General features: G+C 38.1%; 1 protein-coding gene across 18 annotated transcripts in view; it reads right to left on the reverse strand.

Moving 5' to 3' along the window:
* The window catches only part of MRPL39 (mitochondrial ribosomal protein L39), a 235,389-nt gene extending 210,973 nt beyond the window's left edge, over positions 1-24,416 (reverse strand). For 14 of the 18 annotated variants that reach the window (XR_010138875.1, XR_010138874.1, XR_008517471.2 and 11 more), the window contains exons 1-9: positions 24,291-24,416; positions 23,352-23,558; positions 20,695-20,834; positions 18,082-18,181; positions 16,500-16,567; positions 14,009-14,121; positions 10,597-10,662; positions 9,516-9,669; positions 5,528-5,575 (exon numbers count right to left, since the gene is read on the reverse strand). Coding sequence is in view for 8 of the 18 variants with exons in the window: in XM_063720866.1 (XP_063576936.1) it covers positions 5,528-5,575; positions 9,516-9,669; positions 10,597-10,662; positions 14,009-14,121; positions 16,500-16,567; positions 18,082-18,181; positions 20,695-20,834; positions 23,352-23,558; positions 24,291-24,363 (969 nt within the window). In the remaining 10 variants the exon portion in view is untranslated. The other 4 variants (XM_002830578.4, XM_054542862.2, XM_054542861.1 and 1 more) reach the window with 4 other exon arrangements.
* Between the last annotated feature and the right edge of the window lie 946 nt (positions 24,417-25,362).

Raw genomic sequence — 25,362 nt, forward strand, 5'->3', positions numbered from 1 at the left:
GTGCTAGCTGCCCAAAAAGCATGAAAAATGCCCACTCAAACAAGAGTTGGTGAAAATATTCTCTGTACTTTTCTGTATGCTCAAATATTTCACAATTTTTTAAAAGAAAAAATGTTGATGTAAATTCACAAACAACAAAGGGAATGGAAAAAGAATCAATAAACAAGAGATGTCAACCAAATTCTAAAAGACAAAAAGCTAAGTGACTAATAAAACACTAGAGAATGTCACCACCTAGAAAACATGTGGAGGAAGTTCCATCAGAGGCAGCCAACCAACCCAGCTGGGCCTTAGCTCAGAGGCGGCAAAAGTTCATAGATGATCGAAGACAGTAGAGAGATTAGTTAAATCTAAACTAATTAAAAACAAAGGAATTAAAGGTCTGTATACAAACTGGTTGAACACTACCCCATCTTCAAATATAGAAGGGCCTAAATCCAGGAAGTGCCCCATGCAAAATATTGAAGGGATCTTTTATAAAGTAAGTGAAAGAATAGTCTGGGTAAAACTAGGACAGTCAATTTAGAAATCGGTAGCCAAGACAAGACCTCTTCATTCTAGCTTTTAAAAACCCTCATCCTACCAGCCAGATTTACCTACTCATCCTTAGTGATGCTTACGAGAAGCCAAACCTTGCTCAAACCACAGAACTGCCACTCAACCTCCCTACATCCACATCTTCAACTACAAACTGACAGCCAACAAACATAAGACATTTGAAAAAAGCCTGAAACATGTAAATGAAAGACTAAGAAAAAAATCTGTTACCAGAGAAAAGAGATGATTCAGGGACTACAAAGTGAATGAAGAAATGAATAACAATTATATTGATATCTTCAGAGAGTTTCATGAAAATACATCACATCCAGAAAACATGAAAAGGATTCTATGAAACAGAAGCAAAAGAGAGCTTTCAGAAATTAAAATATGCTTGACATAATGTGAGTAAAGTATAAATGCAGGAAAAATAATAGAGAAAGGGAAAAAAATACAGAGGACCAATAAAGAAGATGCAAATACAGCTGAAAGGTATTAGAGAAACAAAGAACCTCCAGAGAAAAGAAAGAACAAATAAAGTAAAAAAAACATAAAAGAGAGATGTCAAAAATTGAAAGGATTGCCTACGTACCAAGCAGAATAACCGACTGAAGACCTAGATACAGGTACAGGATTGTTGAACTTTACACCACCAAGAATAATAAGATACTAAGTGTCCAGAGTGTGTTGAGAGAAGGGGATGCAGAGAACAGGTTATGTAAAAAAGGAACAAGAATCAGACTGGCATCAGACCTTTCATTAGCAAAATCAGATGCCAGAAAATAACTGAGCCGCTTTCAAAGTTCTAAGAGAAAACTACTTTTCAATCTAGAATTCTGTATCTAGCTGAATAGTTCATCAAATGTAAGCGTATAACCCACGTTAGACATGCAATGGCTCACCTCTTAGACATTTTTTCCTAGAAAGGAGCTTAGAGACAAATGCTAGCAAAATGAGAAAGTTAATCAAGAAACAGGAAGATATGGACTCTAAAAAAAAGTTGACCTCACCCAGAAAAAAAAAAAAAAAATACGGCCTTCAGAGGAAGCCTGTGCACAAGATGCAGAAAACTTGCTGACAAAGAAGCAGAAACTTTTTGGCAAAATATTTTTGTAAGACTGATAACCAAGGCTTACTCAAGGTGTGGGTAAACAGGCACTCTTAGACACTATTATTGGGAGTAACATTTGGCAAAACCTTTGGGAAGCCAGCAGCTGGTAGCACCTGTCAATAATTCCACTGCCAGAAATCTATTTCTACAAAATTATTTATACGTGAGGCAACATAGAGTAGAACACAAGAGCATGTGAGTGAAACTACCTCCATTCAAATTCCCACTTTACCACTTTCAAGCTCTATGCTGTTTCCTCATTTAAAAAATAGAAACATCTTCTCAACAGGTCACTATGAGGATGATACAAAAGGTTCCACACGTGATGGGCTTAGCACAAGACCCAGCACATGATAAATACTCAGTTAATATTATTTATCTACAAACATTTCCCATTTTTGCACAAGGATGTTTACTGTGCCACTGTTTGGCAAAAAACGCAAGCAAGTATAGTATGATCCTATTTATGTTTTTTAGAAATTACATTTATATTTGTATGTATCTGCCTAGATCTGTACAAAAAAAGAGAGAACACATGCTAAACTGTTGCATCCATGGAGCAGGAAGGGAGTGACCTGTTTTTGTACAGTTTTTATTTGAGCAACATGAAGTGTTTCATACTTTAGAGAAAAGAAAAAGTAAAGATCACTATCAATCTTGGGGAGAAAGGGTTAATCTGTATAAGCACACACAAACATTATATTTAAAACATTTATTTTACTATACATATTTAAATTTTAGAAAGTTATTAGGTAGATGTACATTCCTCTGTTGGTTTACTTTGATCTTCAGTTACCTGTAAAAACATGAATAGCTTTACTTTCCTAATAAACACTTTCAGTTTTACCCTTCACCCACCATTTTAAATCATTCCACAGCCCTCTTATAATGACCCTTTATCTTTCCCCTTCAATAGTAGAATAGAAAGTTAGCTAAGAAGAAAGATTTAAAGGCCAAGTAACCAATATAAATTATCAGGTAAAGAACAACAATTCCATTCAAAAATATAATCTAAGGCATATTATACCTAGGCTTCTCAAGTTGGCCATTTTACTTTTCAGCCGTAAAACAAAATCATTAGTGTAAGAAAAAACACCTGAAGTGCTGTAACAAGATATTTTAAATCAGTTTATTTTCTTTTGGAGTATAATTCCATTTAGAATAGAGCATATTACAGATTTAGTCTAAATAGATATCTCTATGTCCCTATTTCTATTCTATGTCACTCAGACTCATCAAACAGACACGGCTAAATCTGAATTCAACACCCCAAAACCTGTCCTGCCTGCATCATCTATCTTGGTAAAGGGCTTCACCCAGCTACCTAAGGACAGCATTCAAGAATTCACTCTCTTCTTCCTACCTGTATATTCCATCAACAGTCCTACTACTTCAGCCTAAGTTAACTCTCACAGTCATTCTCCCTATCGTGGCTGAACTTTAGGACCTCATCCTCTTCTATCCCCCTAACAGAACTCTTGGCTTAAGTCACAGCTATATCCCATGCTACCCCTAGAATGAGCTTTTAAACAAGACTAGCTGATCCACAGGTCACTTCCCTACTCAAAATTCTCCAGTTACTCTCTAGCATCTCAGTGGGGTGGAGGAGGAAAGTCAGGAATGCAAGTTCCACAACACGGAACACAAGCCCCTCATATTCTGTTTTTGGACTGACTCTTTACCTACCCTACATGTGACCTGTACATTCAAATTCATCTTACATTCATCATGTTCTCTATGTAGGCAAGTGACTTCCTCTGAGATAACCTCCAACCCATTCTCCAACAGATTATCTGCATGGTCCACTTTTATTCACCCTTTAAAATCAGCTTAAGAGACTCCAATTCCTGGAAGCCTTCCTTAAGCAACTCCCCAGCTTGGTCTGAGTACTCTTCTTTATGCCAGAGCCCCACATGTACACCTGAACTGTCTGCTTATAAGTCTAATTACCCAATCAACATTACTTCCCTGAGGCAGCAAGTACATTTTGTTCATTTTTTTGTACCTCCAGACCATAACAGTACCTGGCACACAATAAACAATCAGTAAGTCTGTGTTGCATCAATGAACCACGTTTAATCTAATCCCTTCAGAAAAGCAAAATGGACAGTAGAAAAAAGCAACTAAATCAGAATAAATGTTTGAAAAATATGTATTCACTAACATCACTAGATATTCTAGGTAAGACACTGTCTGTGCTGTTTTTCTACGTTTTTCATTCCTTTAAAGTGTTCAGTTACTATTGATTCTTTAGTTTTCCAAACTATTTCTTTAATATTCTTTAGCTTTTTAAATTTTTTTTAATTTTACTTAACTCCAAGTAAACATGCTGAACATTTTTTCTTTAGTTTCTTAATCTAAAATGATCACTGTGACCAACTAAAAAGAGAAAATTACTCCATCCATTCAAAGGTAATTTCTTCTCATGAGAAAAAAAATTATATAACCCTTACTCACGAACATTATGGTGAAGTCCCTAAACAATAATTCCTATCTATATAGTCATTAGTAAAGACTAGGTTTATATATCATTATGAAAAATTGTCAATAAATATTTCTTGGGTAACCCCTTCATGTGCTAATGTGTTCAAAATTTGGGCTTATACAAATATAACAAATCCTGAAAGGCTTAACAGACAGAAGGTAAATGTACTGGCAAAGAAAACAATCAAAAAACAGTATGTGGACATATACAATCAAGCAGAAACTTATATGAATGAGTAATTATTTGTTAGAGATTACTCTGAGACTGTTCCATGGAGGAGGTACGACTCAGGCGAGGTAGTGAAGAATGACTGTGTGGTAAATAGAAAGAGAATGGGAAATGGAGTCTAGAAAGAAAAACTATCATGAAGAAATAAGCAAACTTGAAAATAAGTTTAATGTGTGATGCTTAATGTGCTTGCAAGCTTAACCAGTGTTTGTGGCATTGTGGGAAATTAGGTTAAGGAGGAAGGCCTAATGAGGCCAGATTACACAGGACAGCTATCAGATAACCTAAGTAAAAGAGACACACTTAGCCTATGAAATAGGAAACAGGAATAGTTGTGGTCAAGAAATACAATCACCCGGGCCAGGCACGGTGGCTCACGCCTGTAATCCCAGAACTTTGGGAGGCCGACGGGGGTGGATCACGAGGTCAGGAGATCGAGACCATCCTGGCTAACACGGTAAAACCCTGTCTCTACTAAAAATACAAAAAAATTAGTTTGACATAGTGGTGGGCACCTGTAGTCCCAGCTACTTGGGAGGCTGAGGCATGAGAATCGCTTGAACCCGGGAGGCGGAGGTTGCAGTGAGCCGAGATGACACCACTGCACTCCAGCCTGGGAGACAGAACAAGACTGTCTCAAAAAAAAAGAAAAGAAAAGAAATACAATCATTCCTACTCATGAAGTCTAAATGCTAATGACAAAGAATAAACTACAAAAACACAAACATTCTAATCTGGTTTTTCAGGACATTAGGATATTTGCACATTTACTGTTAATGGCTAAAGACGGCTTTAAAATACACCTGACAAATCTTAATCCTTTAAATATGCATTAAGTTTACAAAAAAAAAAATCCTAAGACCTAACTGATACCACTACAACTATTAAGAACTATTACTATTACATAGTAATATTCTTATTTCTCTTCAAGTTCTACAATATCATTTTCATGATATTAACAAATAAAATCAAAAGAGAACTGCCAAGTTACAACTTTACCCTTACCAACACACTAGTGAACAATCACAACACTGCTTTGACTATTGAGACAACTTACTTTTTCCTTTCTCTTTGTTTCTTTCATTTTTCCCCCCTTTGGTTGTTACTGGTTAATTTTGATGAATTTCTTTATAGAAGAGTACTCATTAGCTGTCAAAAACACTTACCATTTTCCGAGATCTTTCCAATAGCTTATCCCATATTGTAAAATGTGCCTTGAAAAGAAAAGATTTGCGATGAACTAAATAAAGCAGTAATGTCAAAGTAAAAGGGACAGAGTCTTTATATAGCTTTTAGAACAAAATAAATAAAAAGCTAGGCAGTACTAATATAGATAAGTGGTTATAAAAGTGGATCATAGTAGCAAAAAAAGGTGCTACATGGGGATAGCTGCTTTGTTTTTTGCTTTCTTCAATCGCTTGAACCCGGGAGGCAGAGGTTGCAGTGAGCATTTAAGAAAAAAACGCTTAAGGATTGAACGTGCCCTTCTTTCACTTTTGCCCGTCTTAATCATTTCCATCATAGAAAGCATTTCTTCTAATTGGAAGCAAAAATCTGCCCTACTTTCCCATAGACTGTGGTTCAATCCTTAAATAGCCAGTTTCAACATTCTAGAAGTCATTCTTCAAATCATAAGCAATCACAAGAAGACAGTCATTAAAAACCAACTGTGACATCTTCACACTGAAATGGCAGAACCAGAGGATTCATCAAGTTACCCTAAAGAATAAGCAAAACCTAACAAAGACAATAGTAAATTTTTTTTTTTTTTTAAATGGAGTTTCACTCTGTCGCCCAGGCTGGAGTGCAGTGGTGCGATCTCGGCTCACTGCAACCTCTGCCTCCCAGGTTCAAGCAATTCTTCTGCCTCAGCCTCCCAAGACAATAGTAAAATTTAAACTCAATTTCCTTAGTCCATAACAACCTCCTGTAGCAGAGGATTATCAGAATGCATTAAAGAAAACTGTGCAAAGTGTATCATGACCACATCAATTTTATTAGGTCAACTGAAAGTGGTAACAAGGCATATGGGCAGGCCAGTGACTACTCCACACTGAATGAGCTCATAAAATCTATAATAAAAGGTAAAATTAATACATATCGACATACAAACCCTTCTAGGGAAAGAGATGACTGGTATGTTTAAAGGGAAAACCATGCCTGACTCAGGCGGAATGAACTGCTGGTGCAGAGACCTTAAGCTGTGGCTGGAATATAGTGAGTGAGGAAAGGAGTGGTGTTAGATAAAGTCAGAGAAGCAGGCAGGGACCAGATAATGCAGGGCTTTGTGAGACAGGGTAAAGAGTTGGGATTTGTTCAAGGGAAGCCATTGGAAAGTTTGGGGCAGAGGAAGTACATAACAGATTGTGTATTAAAAAGATCACTTTGGCTACTAAGTGGAAAATGCACTGTAGAGGGCAAGAATGAAAACAAGGAAGGTGAGTGAAAACAAAGAGGAACTTGGATAAGGGAAGTAGTAGTAGATGAGATGCTATAAGGTGCATAGATTCAGAATATGTTTCAGAGTTAAAAGTTGAAAGGACTTACGGATGGATGGGCTGGGGCATGGCTATGACGCGAAAAGAGAATCAAGGATTACCTTAAACAACTAAGGAAACCAGGGGTATCCAATCTTTTGGCTTCCCTGGGCCACACTGGAAGAAGAATTGTCTTGGACCACACATAAAATATACTAACACTAATGACAGCTAATGAGTTAAAAAAAAAAAAAAATCGCAAAAAAACCTCATAATGTTTTAAGAAAGTTTACAAATTTGTGTCTCATTCAAAGCCGTCCTGGACCGCATGCAGCCCATGGGCTGTGAGTTGGACAAGCTTGAATTAAAGGATGATCTCATTTTCTGAAATTGGGAAGGCTAGGAAAGGAAGCAGGTATGTGGAGAAAAGTCAAAGTCAAATGTACAGGAGAGGTGTGCTAAATTTTACAAAATGAGAGAGATGAAAGAAGATATAAATAAATAAGAAGATACAGTAAGTTCATAGACTGGAAACCTCAACATATTAAAGATGTCAATTCTCCCCAAACTGCTATACAGGTCTAATGGACTTCTTATCAGAATCTCAGGAAGACTCTGTTGACATTGAAAATATTATCCTAACATTAAATGGAAACTCAAACTAGAAGAGTTAAAACAATTTTGATTAAAAAACAGTAACAAGGGAGGAATTACACTACCTGATTTCACAGCTTATTTAGAGCTACAGTAATCAAGACTGTGTGGTACTGGTAGAGAGCTAAACATATGTGATCAATGGAACAGAATAGAGGACCCAAAAATAGACCTTCATAAATATGCTCATCTAATTTTTAACAAAGATGCAAAAGTAACTCAGTGGAGGAAGAGTGGCCTTTTCAACAAATGGTGTTGGAGCAATCTGACATCTATAGCCCACAAAAAAAAAAAAAAAAAATTAAACCTAAATCTCACACTCATAGAAAAATTAACTCAAAATGGACCACAGATTTAAAAAAATGTAAAACTCTAAAACTTTTAGGAAGGAAAAAAAAAGGAGAAAATCTTTGGGATCTAGGACTGGTCAAAGAGTTCTTAGAATTAACCCCAAAAACATAATCTATAAAAACAAAAATTTTATCAAATTTTGATAAACTAGTCTCAGCAAAATTAAAAACTTCTTCTCTGCAAAAGGCTGCTCAGAGAATGAGAAAACAAGCCACATAAGCAAACACAAGGTACAGACAAAAAAGAGAGAAATCTGAAAACTACATAACAACAAAAAACTAGTATCTACAACATATAAAGAACTCTCAAAACTCAACTGTGAAAAAGTAAAACAATCTAATTAGAACACTAGCAAAAGACATAGACAGACATTGCACCAATAAAGACATATAGGTGGCAAATAAGTACATGAAAAGATGATCAATACCATTGGTCAACAGAGAAATTCAAATTAAAACTACAATGAGAAATCACTACAAACGTATCAGAATGACTAAGACAAAACAAAAAAAAAGTAGTGACAGCATCAAATGCTAGTGAGGATGCGGAAAAACTGATCACTCACGCATTGCCAGTGGGAATGTAAAATGGTACAGTCACTCTGGAACACTTTGGTTGTTTCTTAAAAAACTAAACATACACTTATCATATGACCCAGCAATTGTACTCCTGGGTATTTATCCCAGAGAAATATTCACAAAAACCTGCACACAATGTCACAGCAGCTTTATTTGTAATAGCCAAAAACTGAAAACAACTCAGATGCCCTTTGATGGATGAATGGTTAAACAAACCGTGATACATCCAGACCAAGTAATACTACTTAGCAATAAGAATGAATGAACTACTGACATACTCAATGTACTCGGATGAATCTCCAGAGAATTATACTGAGTGAAAAGTGCCAATCCCAAAAAATTACATACTGTTTGATCCCATTCATAGAATACTCTTGAAATGACAAAATTATAGAAAAGGAAAACAGATAAGTAAAGTAGTTGGCAGGGGTAAGCAGGCAGGGTAATGGGGGCAACAGAGGGAAGTGGCTGTAAATGCGCGTGTCTATAAAAGGTCAACATGAGGGATCCCCGTAGTGAAGGAATTGTCCTGTATCTTCATTGTATCGCTGTCCATACCCTGGTGGTGATACTGTATTTTAGTACTGCAAGATGCTACCATTGAGGAAACCAAGTAAAGGTACATGGGATCTCTCTATGTCTTATAACCGCAATTATCTTAAAATCAAAAATTTAAATAAAAAGATTAGCAAGGGGTGGGAGCAATGTGGAAAATGTCAGGCTTCGGGTCATGAATGGATCATTAAAATTAGAGGGAAGAGCATGCCAAATTTAAGCTTAAAAGGCATTCCAGAAAGTCTTACCAATATGCACTCTAATACCCCCTCTGTCAATATACCCTCACCTATGCTAATTTGAAATTTTTAAATGATATATCAATTTGATTTAATTTTTTCAACTAATGTTTCTTTTGCAATTGTATATTTACACCCTGGGCAACTTTGTTTTTAATCATAAACCTGAGTTTATAAAATATTAGTGTCATATAACTTAAGAAAAATTAAAAGTTTATATTCTTCAAACTGGTATAAAATCAAGTCCAGAATTATATCTATACCCAAATTGGAAGACCTGGAACTTTAAGCTTTACTTACTCTTAAGTGAACAGGTAAAGACACACCCTGGAATCTTCGTATGAGACTTGGCTGGGTGGGTTGAAGATTGTGAACTGCTGACACTTCATACTGGAAACAAATACTTGTTCTTGGAATAAGAGGGCCCTCACTCACATCAATGAAGTCACCTATTCTGATTGATTTAAAAATAAATAAACAAAACTGCAACATCAAATAATTTGTAAGAGCTTGAAAAAGAAATCTCTTCCTTCTCTTTGCTGCTAACATGCCTAATCAAGAACATTACATATGGTTCAATTCAGTTTCTAATGACCCCTGACATAATGATCTCAAGTAAAGAGGCTAAAACTTTGAAAATTAAATCAAATGAACTATTTTCTTAATTAGCATTGATATAAATGTTAAGGTCTTTAAGAGTCATGCAACACATCATGCTATCAAGCTGATCCAATTGCCTAAAACCGATCATCTACAACCTTACAATAACCCATGTAATGAAGCTGAGAATTCAGTGTGTAGGACAGATTGTGTTCAGAAACAAAGGGCAGTTTCTAGAGGAAAAAAGTGAAGTCCAATTCATAAAAGCAGGAGGTTGAGAAAATGGATCCAGGACATGAAGTCATTTCTGCAGAATGCATTGTCTCGGGACTTGCTCCCCATGGGAGAATGTCATCACAAGCAGTGGACCTTTCTCATCCGTGCGTCAGAAAGCACATTCTAGCTTAACTTACATGTATCATAAGTAATTACTAGTTAGTCAGTATTCATATGAATTACGATGTTCAATTCATCATAACGACTATCTTGCCCAGTTTCAAAACACCTAAAAATTACATTCTTAAACAGTGGTTTTCAACTCAAAATTAAATAAAAATAGCAAACAATAAAATGAGGATTATAGAAACCACAAGTGTTCCTGAAGATAATTTAAAGCTTCCATTTACCGCCATATCAAAACAATGAATGAAGCAACAAAAAATAAGGTAATAAAAACAAAATAAGATACAAATTCATCTTTTTTGGTCATATGCTTCATTCAGATAACAATAAAGCTAAGCCTTACTCTAACATAGCAGCCCGTTTTTAGACTTTTACTTACCTGTGTAGCTTGACTATTCTCTCAGGGTTCTGAGATGCCTTCTCTTCTATGAAATCTATTTTGTACCTGAAAAGCAGCAAAGAAAAAGACATTTTTTTTAACTCAAAATACGTAAAAAGGTGTTTAAAGATACCTCCCTTTCTCTTCCTCTTCAACCATACTTTCTGAGAGTAGGTTACACTTGGAACCTCCCTTTAATCTGGCCACAGCCCCATGACTCTGCCAAACTGTTCTCACCAAAGTCACAGACCTGCTTGGTGTCAACCCAGTGGACATTTTTTGGTCCTCATTTTCTTAATACCAATGCTTACCTCCACTTCTCAAAGTGTTCTTTCTTTCCATTTTTATTTCTTTTCTTTTTTTTTTTTTTTTTTTTTTTTTTTTTTGAGACAGGGTCTTACTCTATCACCCACCCTGGAATGCAGTGGCACAATTATAGCTCACTGCAGCCTCAAACTTCTGGGCTCAAGCGACCCTCCTGCCTCAGACACCCAAGTAGCTGGGACTACAGGTGTGAGCCACCATGCCGGGCTAACTTTTTTTGGTAAAGATAGGGTCTTGCCATGTTGCTCAGGCTGGTCTCAAACTCCTGGTGTCAAGCAATCCTCCTGCCTCAGCCTCCCAAAGTGCTGGGATTATAGCAATGAACCACCACACCCAACCTCAAAGTGCTCTTTCCATGGGTATCAGTGGCATTCCTTACTGCTTGTTATTTTACATCTCTGGCCACTCTTGTCTTTCTCTACCCTTTGAGAATTCTATCTTACACCCTCTTTTCACTCTAAGCATCCTCCCTAGGTCAGCCCCTTGAGCTACAACTTATGTAGTTATATCTCCTATATCTCTGCTTCTCATCTACCTACCTCTTCTGACCACCAAACTGTATATCCAGGACCCATTTGGACATCCTCTAGGATGTTCCACAAGCACCTTACCCTGAAATTTGCAAACTGCACAAATTACTTCTTTCCCTGCCCAAACTTGTTCTTCCTCCTGAATTTCCTGTCTTAGTACAATACCACCAACCACCCAGGTGTCCATGTGAAAAACCTAGGAGATTTCCTTGATTCCTTTCTCCTACCATATCTCCTTTATTCAATTCATTATCAAGTTATTAATTTGACTGCCCAGTGTCTCTCAAATCTACCCAATTCTGTCGGTATAGCTAAAGGCGCAGATGAAACTGCACAGCCCAGGTTCAAACCATGACTTTCCCATTTACTATTGAGAGCTTTGTCTGTTTATCTCAGGGTGCTAAACAAGTAATATGTGTATGTGCACCACAGGTGTATGCACAATTATGTGGCAAAGTTAGGGAACACTGGTTTATGCAAAAACACCCACTGACTGCTACAGTCCCCAGGCACTAATAAGGGTGCCAATTCCTTTGAATACTTGTCCCTCCTGACCCACCTCCAAGAGATGCTCCTGTCCCCTGACAGTCAAAGCCACAAAAAGGTCCCACCCTTACTCCTGCAGCAGACTCAATCACTGACCCACCTTCAATGAACCAACTCTTCTGTCCTATCAAGCTTCCTCCAGAATTATCCCCTTCCTCCTACCACACACTCAACTAAGTTACAAAAGTCCCAGAAGCCACTACCAGTCCTTGACAGTTAGAGGAATGGGAAATCTCAATGTATACTGAATGGAAGTCAAAAGTACACTGTCCAGTAAAGTACCATGGTGCACTTAAATGTGATTAGTACTAGTTAAAATGTGCCTTAAGTGTAAAACACATACCAGGTTCTGAAGATTTAGTGAAAAAGAATATAAAATAACATCAATATTTTAATATTGATTACACTGAGTAACATCTTAGATGTATCATTTAAATAAAATCATTAAAATTAACTTCAACTTTTCTTTTGACTTTTTTTCAATGCAACTACAGAAAATTTCAAATTATACAGATGTCTCATATTATATTTCTTTTGGGCAGCATGTGCCTAGACTTTTGGCACAGAGAGTGACTTCACGTGTTCAGATAGTCCAAAAAATTTTCTTGTCGAATCAATGCTATAAATGGTGGTTTGGTTCTACAATACTATCTGTACTCTAGTTAAAACAGTACATTACAACTGGTTTCTAAGTCCACTGGTTCCAGGACATGCTAAAAATGTTTCAAGAAAAAGTGTTTCATGGACAAATATATTTGGGAAATTTTCAATGTCCACTTTGGGAGATCCTTGAGTGTGATGAGTAAAACTTTTTTTTTTTTTTTTTTGAGACGGAGTCTCGCTCTTTCGCCCAGGCCGGACTGCAGTGGCACCATCTCGGCTCACTGTAAGCTCCGCCTCCCGGGTTCACGCCATTCTCCTGCCTCAGCCTCCTGAGTAGCTAGGACTACAGGCACCCGCCACCACGCCCGGCTAATTTTTTGTATTTTTAGTAGAGATGGGGTTTCACCGTGTTAGCCAAGATGGTCTTGATCTCCTGACCTCGTGATCTGCCCGCCTCGGCCTCCCAAAGTGCTGGAATTACAGGCGTGAGCCACGGCGCCCGGCCGAGTAAAATTTTTTAAGCCACTGTTCTTCAAACTCAGCTTAACACAGTACGTGGTTTCACATGTCAATTAATATCCTATAGAAGAATATTATAAGACAGACTGCTTTGAGAAATGCCAAGCTATAAAGTATGTGTCAAAAACACACTCATAACTAACCCAATATATTTATGATAACCTATCCCTATGAGAATTTGTAATTCAACTTCTATATACCTAAAGAAATTCTAATCTGTAATCTTTAACAATTCGTAGGTGCATATTTTGGCTTCAGACTCTGTTATTTTCTTTTACAGCACAGGTTTCTCTTTCTAGTTAGTTCTAATATTCTATTAGATTAATGTTAACATTTAGCTCATGTTCTTATAACTGGTAGTAGTAGGTGAACTGAAAGTTTTCTGAGAACTGAGAAGCCAGGCAGGAATTAAAATGTTAAAGAAAATCCCTCAGATGAATAATTCACATGCAGAAGATTAAGACCTCGCTGTGTAAACATTTTACTTCAGCTGTTAGCCCCCTCCCAAACTGCTTGCATTTTCAATCTTATCAGTGTCATTTTAAGTGTGGAGGGGTAGGAGAGAAACACTGCCAAATACACACAATTATATAGTCGCTTAACGTACATTATCACTTCACACTAGAAAGAAAAAAGGGAAACATGCCACTATGTTGATATAATGAGAAAGGCTGGTCCAAGAACAGAGAAGTAAAACAAAGTGAGAAAATTATCAAGGGAGATGGGGAACATTTTCCTCAGCGAAATAAATGAGATCAGAGAGGTCTCAGAGTGGAAAATAATACACTGTCATATGTACATCAAATATAAAAATTCTTAAGACCTGAATTTTCTTTATTGCATGTAATACTGGGAGAGTTAGCCTTGATTTAAAGAAAGCCAACACTTACTTGTTGTGTTGAAATATTTCCAATGCCACTTTTGCTTCAACTTCCAGAGTTTCAAATGGAAGATCTTTATAAATTAAAGCATGAGCATCCTTTGTGAAGGAACGTAAGTTCTCCTTAAAAATGAAAGTAATAACCTTTAGTAACAATTTACTGAAAAGTATTTCTCCATAAGCCAGTTGAAACAAAACTCTATGCTTAGTACTGCAAATCCAACTAAAATAAAAGACAAAATCAAATTTGTTAGAACAGAAAGTTATTAATTTGCAACAACGGAAGTTTTGGACTACAAACTATAAAACTTCTTATTTACCTGTAATTAAGGTGTCAGCCTTCATTAATACTAATTATTAAAGATAAAACTATAAAGAAATTTTATCCAAATTATATTATAATTTCATCCAAATTATACAACCTTAAAATGTTTATTAAAACTATGATGCAGCAAGTAAAAATGCCAATAAATAAATAGCAAGACATAAAAATGTATTTACAGTATGAATAAAACTAAGTTTATTAAATGTATGGGGAAAAAATTGTTTTCATAATTAAGAAAGTTTCACTAGAAATGTACATCATCACCCACCCTGTACAAAGTATAGCATGTCCAATATTAAAAGTTTCTGCTTAATAAGTCAATTTTACACAATTAAAATGATGAAGAATACACATTAACAATGTTTTTAAGATTTTTAATAAAAATTCTAATTAAGCTTTCATACTATAAATCATTACTAATAATACAGAAAAGACCAAGCACTATTACACAAGTAATTTTTATAATAAAATTATTTCCATAAAAATCCTATTAGACTTTTTTGCATGAAGTGACTTCTCTATAAAGAATAATTTACTATATAAAAAAAAACATTCATGGTTTAATACAACTATTCCTTCAATGTAACTCTCCCCTACTTTATTTAAGCTGTCTACTCAACCCAACTCCATGCAGGCTGCAATCAACTCACATATTTCTTTTGTAAGGTTTTATCTTTTAAAAAAGAAAAATGCAAAAGCCAAGCACAGTGGCATACACCTGCAGTCCTAGCTACTAGAAAGGCTGAGGCAGGAAGACTGTTTGGGCCCAGAAGTTCAAGGCCAGCCTGGGCAACATAGTGAGACCCCCATCTCTTAAAAAAAAAAAAAAAAAGAGAGAGAGAAAGAAAGAAAAAAGCAGTTATGTTTCACAGATAATGAAAATTAAATCTTGACCTCAGTTTTTAACTAACTTGTCCCAGTAAAGAAAATCTTAAATTTGGAGACATACTTGATAAGGAAGAAGCTACACTGACAGGAGCCCAGAGGTCATGAAGAAACAGTTCCAATCCCTTCCCTCCCCTCCTTCCATCCTCTTCTCTCTCTCTTCCCTCTCCCTTTTTCTCATTCTTTCTTGATTCCCTCTTCTCTCCCTCTCAATACTATGTAATATGCGAAGGATTATACAAAAAGTAATTTCCAAGGCCAAATTTAAAGCTGGATCTGCCCTTACTCCAAAATCCTTGCTTTTAAGAACCACTACAGTATTTTACTAAATCTAAGATGTATTACTAAGGGAAAAAAAAAAAAAACAAACACTACAAATTCTAATTGCAAGATACCATCTAATATAAGGCTTATATATTTTCAGAGATATTAAATATAAAAAGAATGTACACAGTGGAAATGATAAAATGATGTGCTACACTGCTTCCCCTTTCCAGATCTCCAGACTCCCAATACATAGGACATATAGTTTTGTTTAAATAAGAATTAGGTATTTGCCTATTCTCCCCAATCAGAACTACATCTCCAGGCTTGATCTTTGATAACCATCAGCACCCATTACCTACTAAGCACCTGATCTAGACTGTCCTTGTTAGGCTCTGTTGCTACCCAAGTCCCAGACCAACAAGGACCATCCTCATTACAAAGGCAAACCATTCACAAAGAGTTTAGTTTGTTAATATTTCATTTGTTGATGCTTGAGTTAGCTTTGTCAAAGTCTGATTCTTTAATTCACCCAGCTCTCAATGTGACCCTTGTTTATACAGGGACCTCACTGTATGCAACAATTTAAAATGGTTTAGGGGAGTGGTTTTCAAATTGTGCTCCAGGGATCCAAACAGGTATGGCTCCAAGCCCCCTACTACCACATGGGTCAAGACAGTTAAATTTTTATATTTTATATTCTGGGCCTCTTGAAAACCACTACCTTAAAACCACTTAGAAGGAACATCAAGAAAAGGTCAAGCAGAACATAAAGTTTCAAGACAACTGACTATGTTGATGTAAATACTGTCATTCACATACCTCTGTCTTAAATAGGCTGAAAAAGCAACACCACCAATAGATAGATAGACAGACAGACAGATACATAGATGTATAGATAGATACATAGATAGATTCTTTTAAATGTTCTCAACATGCAGTACCATTCAACAATACTAACATAGGAATCATTCTAACAAAGAAAGGCAGACACTCTAAAATTAGTACTCCAGAAGAATACACTTACTTTTGTTGGCATCCACTCATCAAGTTTGCTATCCAAAACTACGTCATAACAGAAGGCACCAGAAATTACTGTAAATCCAACCAAAATAAAAAGCAAAGTCAAACCTGCCCCAACAGAAAGTTACTAATTTGCAATAACTGAATATTTAGACCATGAAAAGAAGGATTAGCACTCTCTCCCAACTCTACAAATTATAAAATGGTTGCCATTCTTCCAGCTGCTTGCCAGAGCTCTATCAAATTTTCCTTAGCCAAAAGATTGTTAACCCCAAATCAGTAATATTTTTTAAACATTCAAGTTTTCTTCAAAAATGCTATTACCATACAGATTTCATACAGTTACCAGATGTAAAAATTCTGGGAAGCCAAGGCAGGTGGATCACCTGAGGTCAAGAATTTGAGATCAGCCTGGCCAACATAGTAAAACCCCGTCTCTACCAGAAATGCAAAAATTAGCCAGACTTGTTGGCAGGCACCTGTAATCCCAGCTACTTGGGAGTCTGAGGCAGGAGAATCGCTTGAATCTGGGAGGTGCAGGTTGCAGTGAGCCGAGATCGCGCCACTGCACTCCAGGCTTGGCGACACAGCGAGACTCCGTCTTAAAAAAAAAAAAAAAAAAAAAAAAAAATTCGAAAAGAACAAGATATTTAGTAAGTAGATAAATAACTTAATGGATATGAAATGCTAAATTTCTTTTATATCCTCTAAATATCTTCTTTTTGGTGTTTTGTTCTTAGAATCATTTCTTGAGCTTCTTTCAAATATTTTAGGTATATCTACTTACTAAAAAAAAAAAAAAATTAGACATGTGATCCTGCCATACTTACTATTCCAAAATCCTAGTTTTAGCAAAATTAGTCCACACCCTTTCATTTCACCAAAGTGCTGTCACTCTCCAAAGTAATGGTCCTGTCTGGTGAAATATTACCACCTAAGCACAGCTCTTTACAGTAGTCTACTTATACTCAGATTTCCTCCTCCTCTACACATCCAATTTGGAAATATAGCTTAAAGTTGTAAAAAATAAACGCTGAGGGCCGGGCACGGTGGCTCACGCCTGTAATCCCAGCACTTTGGGAGGCCAAGGCGGGCGGATCACGAGGTCAGGAGATCGAGACCATCCTAGCTAACATGGTGAAACCCCGTCTCTACTAAAAATACAGAAAAATTAGCCAGGCGTGGTGGCAGGTGCCTGTAGACCCAGCTACTCGGGAGGGTGAGGTGGGAGAATGGTGTGAACCCCGGAGGTGGAGCTTGCAGTGAGCCAAGATCACGCCACTGCACTACAGCCTGGGCGACAGAGTAAAACTCCGTCTCAAATAAATAAATAAACGCTGAAACAGTTGAATTCCATGAAATTCATATTCACGACAAACACTTTCCAGTAATTCTATGATGTTAATCATTAACCTGCAAAGACTACTTCATGTTTCATCATAGTAAGAAAGATTTTGTTACCCATGATAAATGAAACATATGTATAATGGTAATTTATATTAGTACTAAATTCTATACGTCATCAAAAATAGGTACCAAAATATTTAAGGATCACGAAAAGACATATATTTATACGTATACACTACCAGGAACTTCTGGAGCTCTGACCAAATTGACCATATATTCATCTTTGAATGCTCTCTCTATCACACAGCCCATAATCATAGCACAGGAACGCCAATAAGCCTAGAAAAAAAATACATATATAAAATATATATAAACACACTGAGATTCACTAAAGTTTTGACAATATTAAATTTTAAGTGAACTTCTGACTTAGAAAATACTTCTCATATATCTCTGTTCACACAATGTAGCAACAGTTACCATCAGGCCATGACATTACCTCGACCAAGCAAAAATCAAAAAAGAATGAAGCATGAACCTCAGGTTCTTAGCAATGTTTCTGTGCAAGATATCAAACACCATAATGGTTATCAACCCTGACAGACAGTTGTATTATCTGAAAGTATTTATTTTTAACCCAGGATAAAGTTAACTTGTTAACAAACTTGTGCTAAAGTAAAATAAATATATTAATTATGTAACTTTATGTCATTTATAAATATGGAGAAAAACTCAACTTTTATGAATTATTAGTGACTCTTATCCTATACCTAACACCCTAACACATCGTTCAGATTACTCATATTTATAGCAGAGCAGCAGGAACTGAGCTTTCATCTTACCAGCACATTTTGATTCATGGACATGCCTGAGATGGTATCAGAGCAATGACCTGATCAGTCACAAGGAGAAACCTCCACCATACCTGTCCATTGTGTTCCCCTCCTGCTGACACTACTCTGTGCACTTTTCAGAAGCTCTTCTTAACATTTGAGGACTACAAAAGTGGGATCACTTCTCCATTATAAATTCTATGCAACCATATTACACTAAAAATAAGTAGAGACCCAGGCCTTAAAGGCAAGTAGCAACATGTACTTCTTCATCTATCCTACCTAAATGTCTTTAAATGTCTGTTGAACTCCAGTCAGAATGCCTAGGTTCAAATCTGGGCTCCACTATTTCCTAAATCAGTAACCTTGGTCAAGCTGCTGAACTTCTCTTTGTCTCAGTTTATTCATCGGGAAAATGGGGAGAACAGCAAGAACTCACAGAGTTTGTATGAAGGCTAAATGAGTTAATATCTGTAAATCACCTAGAACAGTGCCTGATACATAATACATACATACTCATTGTTGGCTATTACTGTCATTTCTATCATTTTCTTGTTCAACTATTTCAACAAATATTTATTAAACACCTACTGTATGTATATCAAGAACTAGGTCCAATAAGGGAAATGGTCCCTATCTTCACATTCAACCGTTTATGTTACAAGACAAAATTAAAATATCATATCTAGAGACTAGCCAAGTTGTGTGAGACCTTAGAGAAAAGAGGATCGATTTTGACAAGCAGAAACTTAGAAGGTTCCACAAAGCAGATGGCCTTTGAATTGAACTGTAAAAAACAAATAGGATTTTAATAGAGAGAAAAGAAAATGCTCACATTTGACGAAAGCATCAACAAAAGCAAGGTGGATAACACAGCATAAACCATTAGTGACTGATATGGTTTAGCTCTGTGTTCCCTCCCAAATCTCATCTTGAACGAAGGAGAGACCTGGTAGGAGGTGACTGGATCATCGGGCGGTTTCCCCCAGGCTGTTCTCATAATAGTGAGTGAGTTCTCATGAGATCTAATGGTTTAAAGGTGTTTGGCCGTTCCCCTCCTCACTCTCTCTCTTGCCTCCATGTAAGATGTTCCTGCTTCTCCTTCTACTATGATTAAGTTTCCTGAAGCCTCTCCAGCCATGAAAAATTGAGTCAATTAAACTTATTTTCTTTATAAATTACCCAGTCTCAGGGAGTTCTTTATAGCCATGTGAAAATGGACTAATACAGTGACCAAGTACTCTAAAGAGGCCAGAGCAAGAAGGAAGTGGAAAGAGGCAGGGGGAGGCCAAGCTGGAAAGGCAGGCTGGGAACAGACTACACAGGGCCTGGAAAGCTATATGAATGTTAACAGGTAGGCAAGTTCTTTAGGTGTAAGTGACATGATCCTTGGACAAGTCACTTAATAAAGCTGTTATATACCTGTAAAAGAACAACTTTTAAGTACCGAAAAAAAAAGTGGGGGGATGGGTAAGCAGAAAGAGTTAAAAAGTTATTGAAATCATCTAGATAAGATGGTCAAAGGCTGAATTCAAGCAGTAGCAGTGGAAATGGAATCACCCACAATATAGAGAGTGATTAATGAATGTAAGTTGAACAAAGATATGAATATAAAAGACATAGAACAACTTTTAAGTACCGAAAAAAAAAGTGGGGGGATGGGTAAGCAGAAAGAGTTAAAAAGTTATTGAAATCATCTAGATAAGATGGTCAAAGGCTGAATTCAAGCAGTAGCAGTGGAAATGGAATCACTCACAATATAGAGAGTGATTAATGAATGTAAGTTGAACAAAGATATGAATATAAAAGACATAGCATACAAAAATACCCACAAATTGATGCCACTGATATTTTTTGAACTACAAAAGTGCCTAATCTAACAGGTAAAACATTGACTAAAGAGTACAATACAACATTTGAACTTGGCCATATTTTTACGTTATACCCCATAGAAAACAGGTCTTAATAAAAAGGTGAAGACACTGGGGAAATAGAAAAAGAATGTAGAGATAGAAATACCTTATTCACTTCTCCTGGATCACGATCTTTGAAAGTAAGAAATTTGATTTCACAGGACTTTGTTAAAGGCTTATACATGTCCCAAGGCTGTCCATCCACCAGAGCCAGAATGGACTTCCTGCAATACCACTCACTTAAATCTAGAAATTTAAAACAGATTGATTATCTAACAAAATCCAGAGTGAAAAGTTACATGTTTAAGTGCTATATTTAGAAATAAAACAATGGAAAGGCAAGATTCTGCAGACTGTCCTTTTTAGAGAAAAAAAGTATATTACATTTATAATCAATTAAAAAAAAAAAACCCTACAAAAATTAGCGAGGTGTGGGGGCACGCGCCTGTAATCCCAGTTATTTGGGAGGCTGAAGCAGGAGAATCGCTTGAACCAAGATGGCAGAGGTTGCAGTGAGCCGAGATCACACCACTGCACTCCAGCCTGGGTGACAGAGTGAGACTCTGTCTCAAAAATAAATAAATAAATAAATAAAATAATATCCAATATACTCAAGGTCTTATTGGTTATTAACAAAATTACCCAAACCATTTACAAAATTCGTTCAGGCTACATCTATTTGAAATTAATTTGCTAATTGTTAATGAAAAAAGTTACACTTGAATATTCAGAGAGCAGCATCATGGATATATTTGGATAGATACCCACACAACTCAAAAGAAAAGGGAAATATATTAATACACACCTACAAAAATCAGTTCTAGATTGGTTTTGAGTCTTTCTCCCAAACCATCTCTTATTTCCATGACATAGACGCTTCAAGTTAAATACAGTAGTTACCATTTTTTAATAATTAATATTAATTCCCAGATATGCCAATCAGCTCTGGTCTGTTTCATCATCCCAGAATGCAATGCCAACTGTTAATGCCAATTAGATGTTCTGCAATTACACAGCTACTCACAAAAGTAGTCAAACTACAGGGTCTAAATAATCAACCACTACATAAAACCCGTAAAGTCAGGGATCATGTCTACTTTTGCTCACTCATCAGTATATCCAGAGCCTAGCACCAGGCCTGGAATATAGCAGGTATTCAATAACAGTTTACTGAATGACTGCAAGCATGAATGACAAGAACGTCTCATGGCAGGGGTCATGCTGAGGATGCTTCAGAAGCTTCATCACTACATGTGATGTGTATAAAGCTCCTTAAGGGCCTGAGTTTTGTCTTATCCTCCTCTGTAGTCCTAATGCCTATCATATCACAGAGGTTCCAGAAATACTTGAAAACCAAATGAGTAAATATTTATAAGTACTAATTCAAATGCCAGAGTGAAGGAAGATTAAGAGTGAGTGTACACTCTCTAGGCCAGTTTAAGCTGATAACTAAAGTTGTTAATTACTTAAATGGAATCGTTACTGAGTTTTCCAAAAGTTTAAGCAATGCAGCTAGTCATGCCTGTATCTGTTTTGGGGCTTCTTTAATTTAAATATTACCAGTTCTATCAAAGGTACTATCAAAACATTTTGATCAAAAATAAAATATAGAAGTTCTTATTCCCTTCATTTCCACACCAAATCACACATGGGGCACAGTTGTCTCCTTTAAGATATAAATAAATACTTTTACCCCAATCACATTCACCCCATGCACATTCCCACTCACACATTTACCACATGTACATATAAATGTAAACAAAAATACAACACAGAGAGAGCCAAGTGGAAAGCAGATGATAGATGTAAGTTAGGCTATACAATGAAGAGGGGAGAAAGAAAAAGGTGGCAAAAAAAGCTGATCATCTGTGGCCATGGCAATCCCTTTACACCAAAATCCTTTCTTGAGACCTGCACAATGACTGCTCCCACCACATCACAGCCCTAGCTAAAAGGAGCAAGCAAATCCCAGCTACTTGGGAGGCTGAAGCAGGAGGAGAGCTTGAGGTCAGAAGTTCAAGACCAGCCTGGGCACCACAGCCACCCTATCTCTCAAAAATAAAAATAAATTAGCCAGGTGTGGTGGTGGGCGCCTACAGTCCCAGCTACTTGGTAGGCTGAGGCTAGGAGTTTCAGTGAGCTATGATAGTACCACTACACTCCAGCCTGGGAGCAGAGTCAGACCCCCATCTCTAAAATTAAATTAAATTAAAGGAGAAAGCACCCTAGTAACAATGCACTCAGGTCTGGCCACTTTCTGCCAGAAAATTATCTAGTACCATAAACAAAGCCAGATTCAAACAAGCGCCAGGCAGGACAATCTGTGCACTACAGTGCCAACCTTGCAATACTCAGAGTACTCTCCAGAGCTACAGGGACAGTGAATAGACAATAAGGTGCCAGATAAAGAACCTCTGGGAAGTCCAAGGACTTCTGCACCCACCACATCTGGCTAATTTATTTTTATTTTTATTTTTTGAGAGACAGGGTGGCTATGGTGCCCAGGCTGGTCTTGAACTTCTGGCCTCAAGCTATCCTCCTGCTTCAGCCTCCCAAGTAACTGGGATTTGCTTGCTCTTTTTAGCTAGGGCTGTGATGTGGTGGGAGCAGTCACCATGCAGGTCTCAAGAAAGGATTTTGGTATAAAGGGACTGCCATGGCCGAAGATGACCAGAAGTAATTACAACATCCTGTCTCCTGCACCAGTTCTTCCACACAGCTTAAGTAAAAGGGTCAAAACTGTAACCTGATTCTGCTACTTACGCATGGCACAACTGTAAGGAGTTGAAATGTTTTTATTCATCACGAAGACAGTACCGGGGTCAGTTTTCCCAACATGCTTAACTTCTATCTTCTCAGTTCGGGGAGTTAATGATAACTGCCTGGCTTTCTCTTTATTAAAGAGATCATTCCGCATTTCTGTCAATTCTGTCGGTGACAGCTGAGAAGCTGGTGATGTTGCTATAAATCCTGTGGAGAAGTTACAATAAATATGAAAACTGAAAAAATGATTAACGTACTGCCAAAAGTGCGCTCAGAGGTAAAATTAAACCAATGTGTAATATTAACAAACACCAGCGGAAGAAACAGAGCTGGCCCAGATACGTGCCTCTACCTTTAAATTTGGCTCTTTCACATCAGATCGCTATTTCCCACCAATTTCCTGTGTCGTGTTTCCAATCAGTGCTTTACAATAAGGTGAAAAAGTAATCAGGAAACGGAGTCAAAACTGGACTACAGTCATTGGGAAGGTGAACAAAGTGGTCGGTTTGACAGGGTCTGAAGAAAACCAAGAAAATTTCAGGAAACTAAAGGTCCCACACCAAAACTATCAATACCCAGGATGAGAAACGCTGAGTTTATTTCCCAAAGGCCATATCAGGGAACCTGCCAAGGCAAGTACGAGTATTCCTTGGGAAGACATGGACAGATGTGCACCGAACGTGCGCTGCTTCCCAGAGGCTGCCCAAGCTCCTCCCGCGGCCTGGCTCCGACCCCTGCCCTTGCCCCTGCCCTCCGCCAGCCCCTCGTTCCCATAAATTTGTCCTCCCAAGCTGTGCAAGGGCGACCGCCGCGGAGGGACTGAGAAACCCTCCTCCTTCCTCTGCCCGGCGGAACCTCCCCGGCCCCGCCTCAGGCCCAATCTAGACAGACACCACTTTCTAGGCCTCGCTCCCTGTCCCCACGGCCTCTGAAACTCACTCCAGCTGATCCCGCCACCGGGTGCGACCCGCCAGAGCCGCAGCACCCGGGCACCCATGGCCAGCGCCTCCATAGCAGTGGTGAGAACTGTCGCGCGCAAGTCCTTCTCCGCCCTCCTCCCCCGGAAACCGAGCGCGCACTCGGAGTTCCGCAGGACAGTTCTGTTCCGGACCCAGCACTCAGACTGCTCGCCTCCACCGGGGGACGTCAGGCCTCGCTGGGGATTCAGTGGCTGAGACCCCGAGACTCGAAGCCGGGGCGCATTACCTGTGCTCGATACCTGGGCCGGTCACCTACCCAGAGGTGCAGGGCCCGCAGGGCGGTCGGCCTGCCACCCACCACGTAGGCTCTGCTGGGAAACAGAGTTCCACAGGCGTCGTTGCCCTCCGCCTTCAGCCCTCCGCGGGTTCGATCCCGGCCACCCAGGCGAAGCGCTTGCTTCCCTAAAAGAATATATGGATTTCTTGGTGGAGGGGTGCGGGGTCGGGGAATGGGGAAGGCGTCTTCTATTTTGTCAGCGATGACATCTTCTAGCGCGTGGCTTAACTTTCAATTGTGCCGGATAGGTTCTTAGTTCGGCTGGAGTGAGTCTGCACCCCGGTTCTCCGCTTAGCTGTGGTAATAGAGGCCTCGGAACACGTCCCCTTGACTTTGGAGAGGACATTGTAATTCGTAAGAGCTCTTTACCAATTTTCTAGTTTAGTTTATATAGTATAGGATGTATAGGAGAAGGCGTCCCGGGGCAGAATTTTTGTCTCTAGTCCACTGATGTATCCCAAGCGCCCATAACAGAGCACAGCGCAGTCAGCGCTCAACGGATGTTTCTTGAATGAATGAATGAATGAATGCCCTCGCAGGCAAACTTCAGCTCATTGTCTAATTTTTCTGTCCTACCAGGACGGGAGTGTTATTTGAAGTAAGCACTCAGTAGGTACAGGATGGGAATATTTTGATTTACAGTAGTTTAATTCTGTGGCTTTACTTAAGAGTGTCGAATTCAGCCTTTCCCCCACTCTGTCCTTTGCCTTGCAATTGGAATGCGCCGCCACCAGATGGAAGTGCCGCCTAAGGT

The sequence above is a fragment of the Pongo abelii genome, chromosome 22, assembly GCF_028885655.2.
Source record: "Pongo abelii isolate AG06213 chromosome 22, NHGRI_mPonAbe1-v2.0_pri, whole genome shotgun sequence".
In the NCBI taxonomy this organism is placed as follows: domain Eukaryota; kingdom Metazoa; phylum Chordata; class Mammalia; order Primates; family Hominidae; genus Pongo; species Pongo abelii.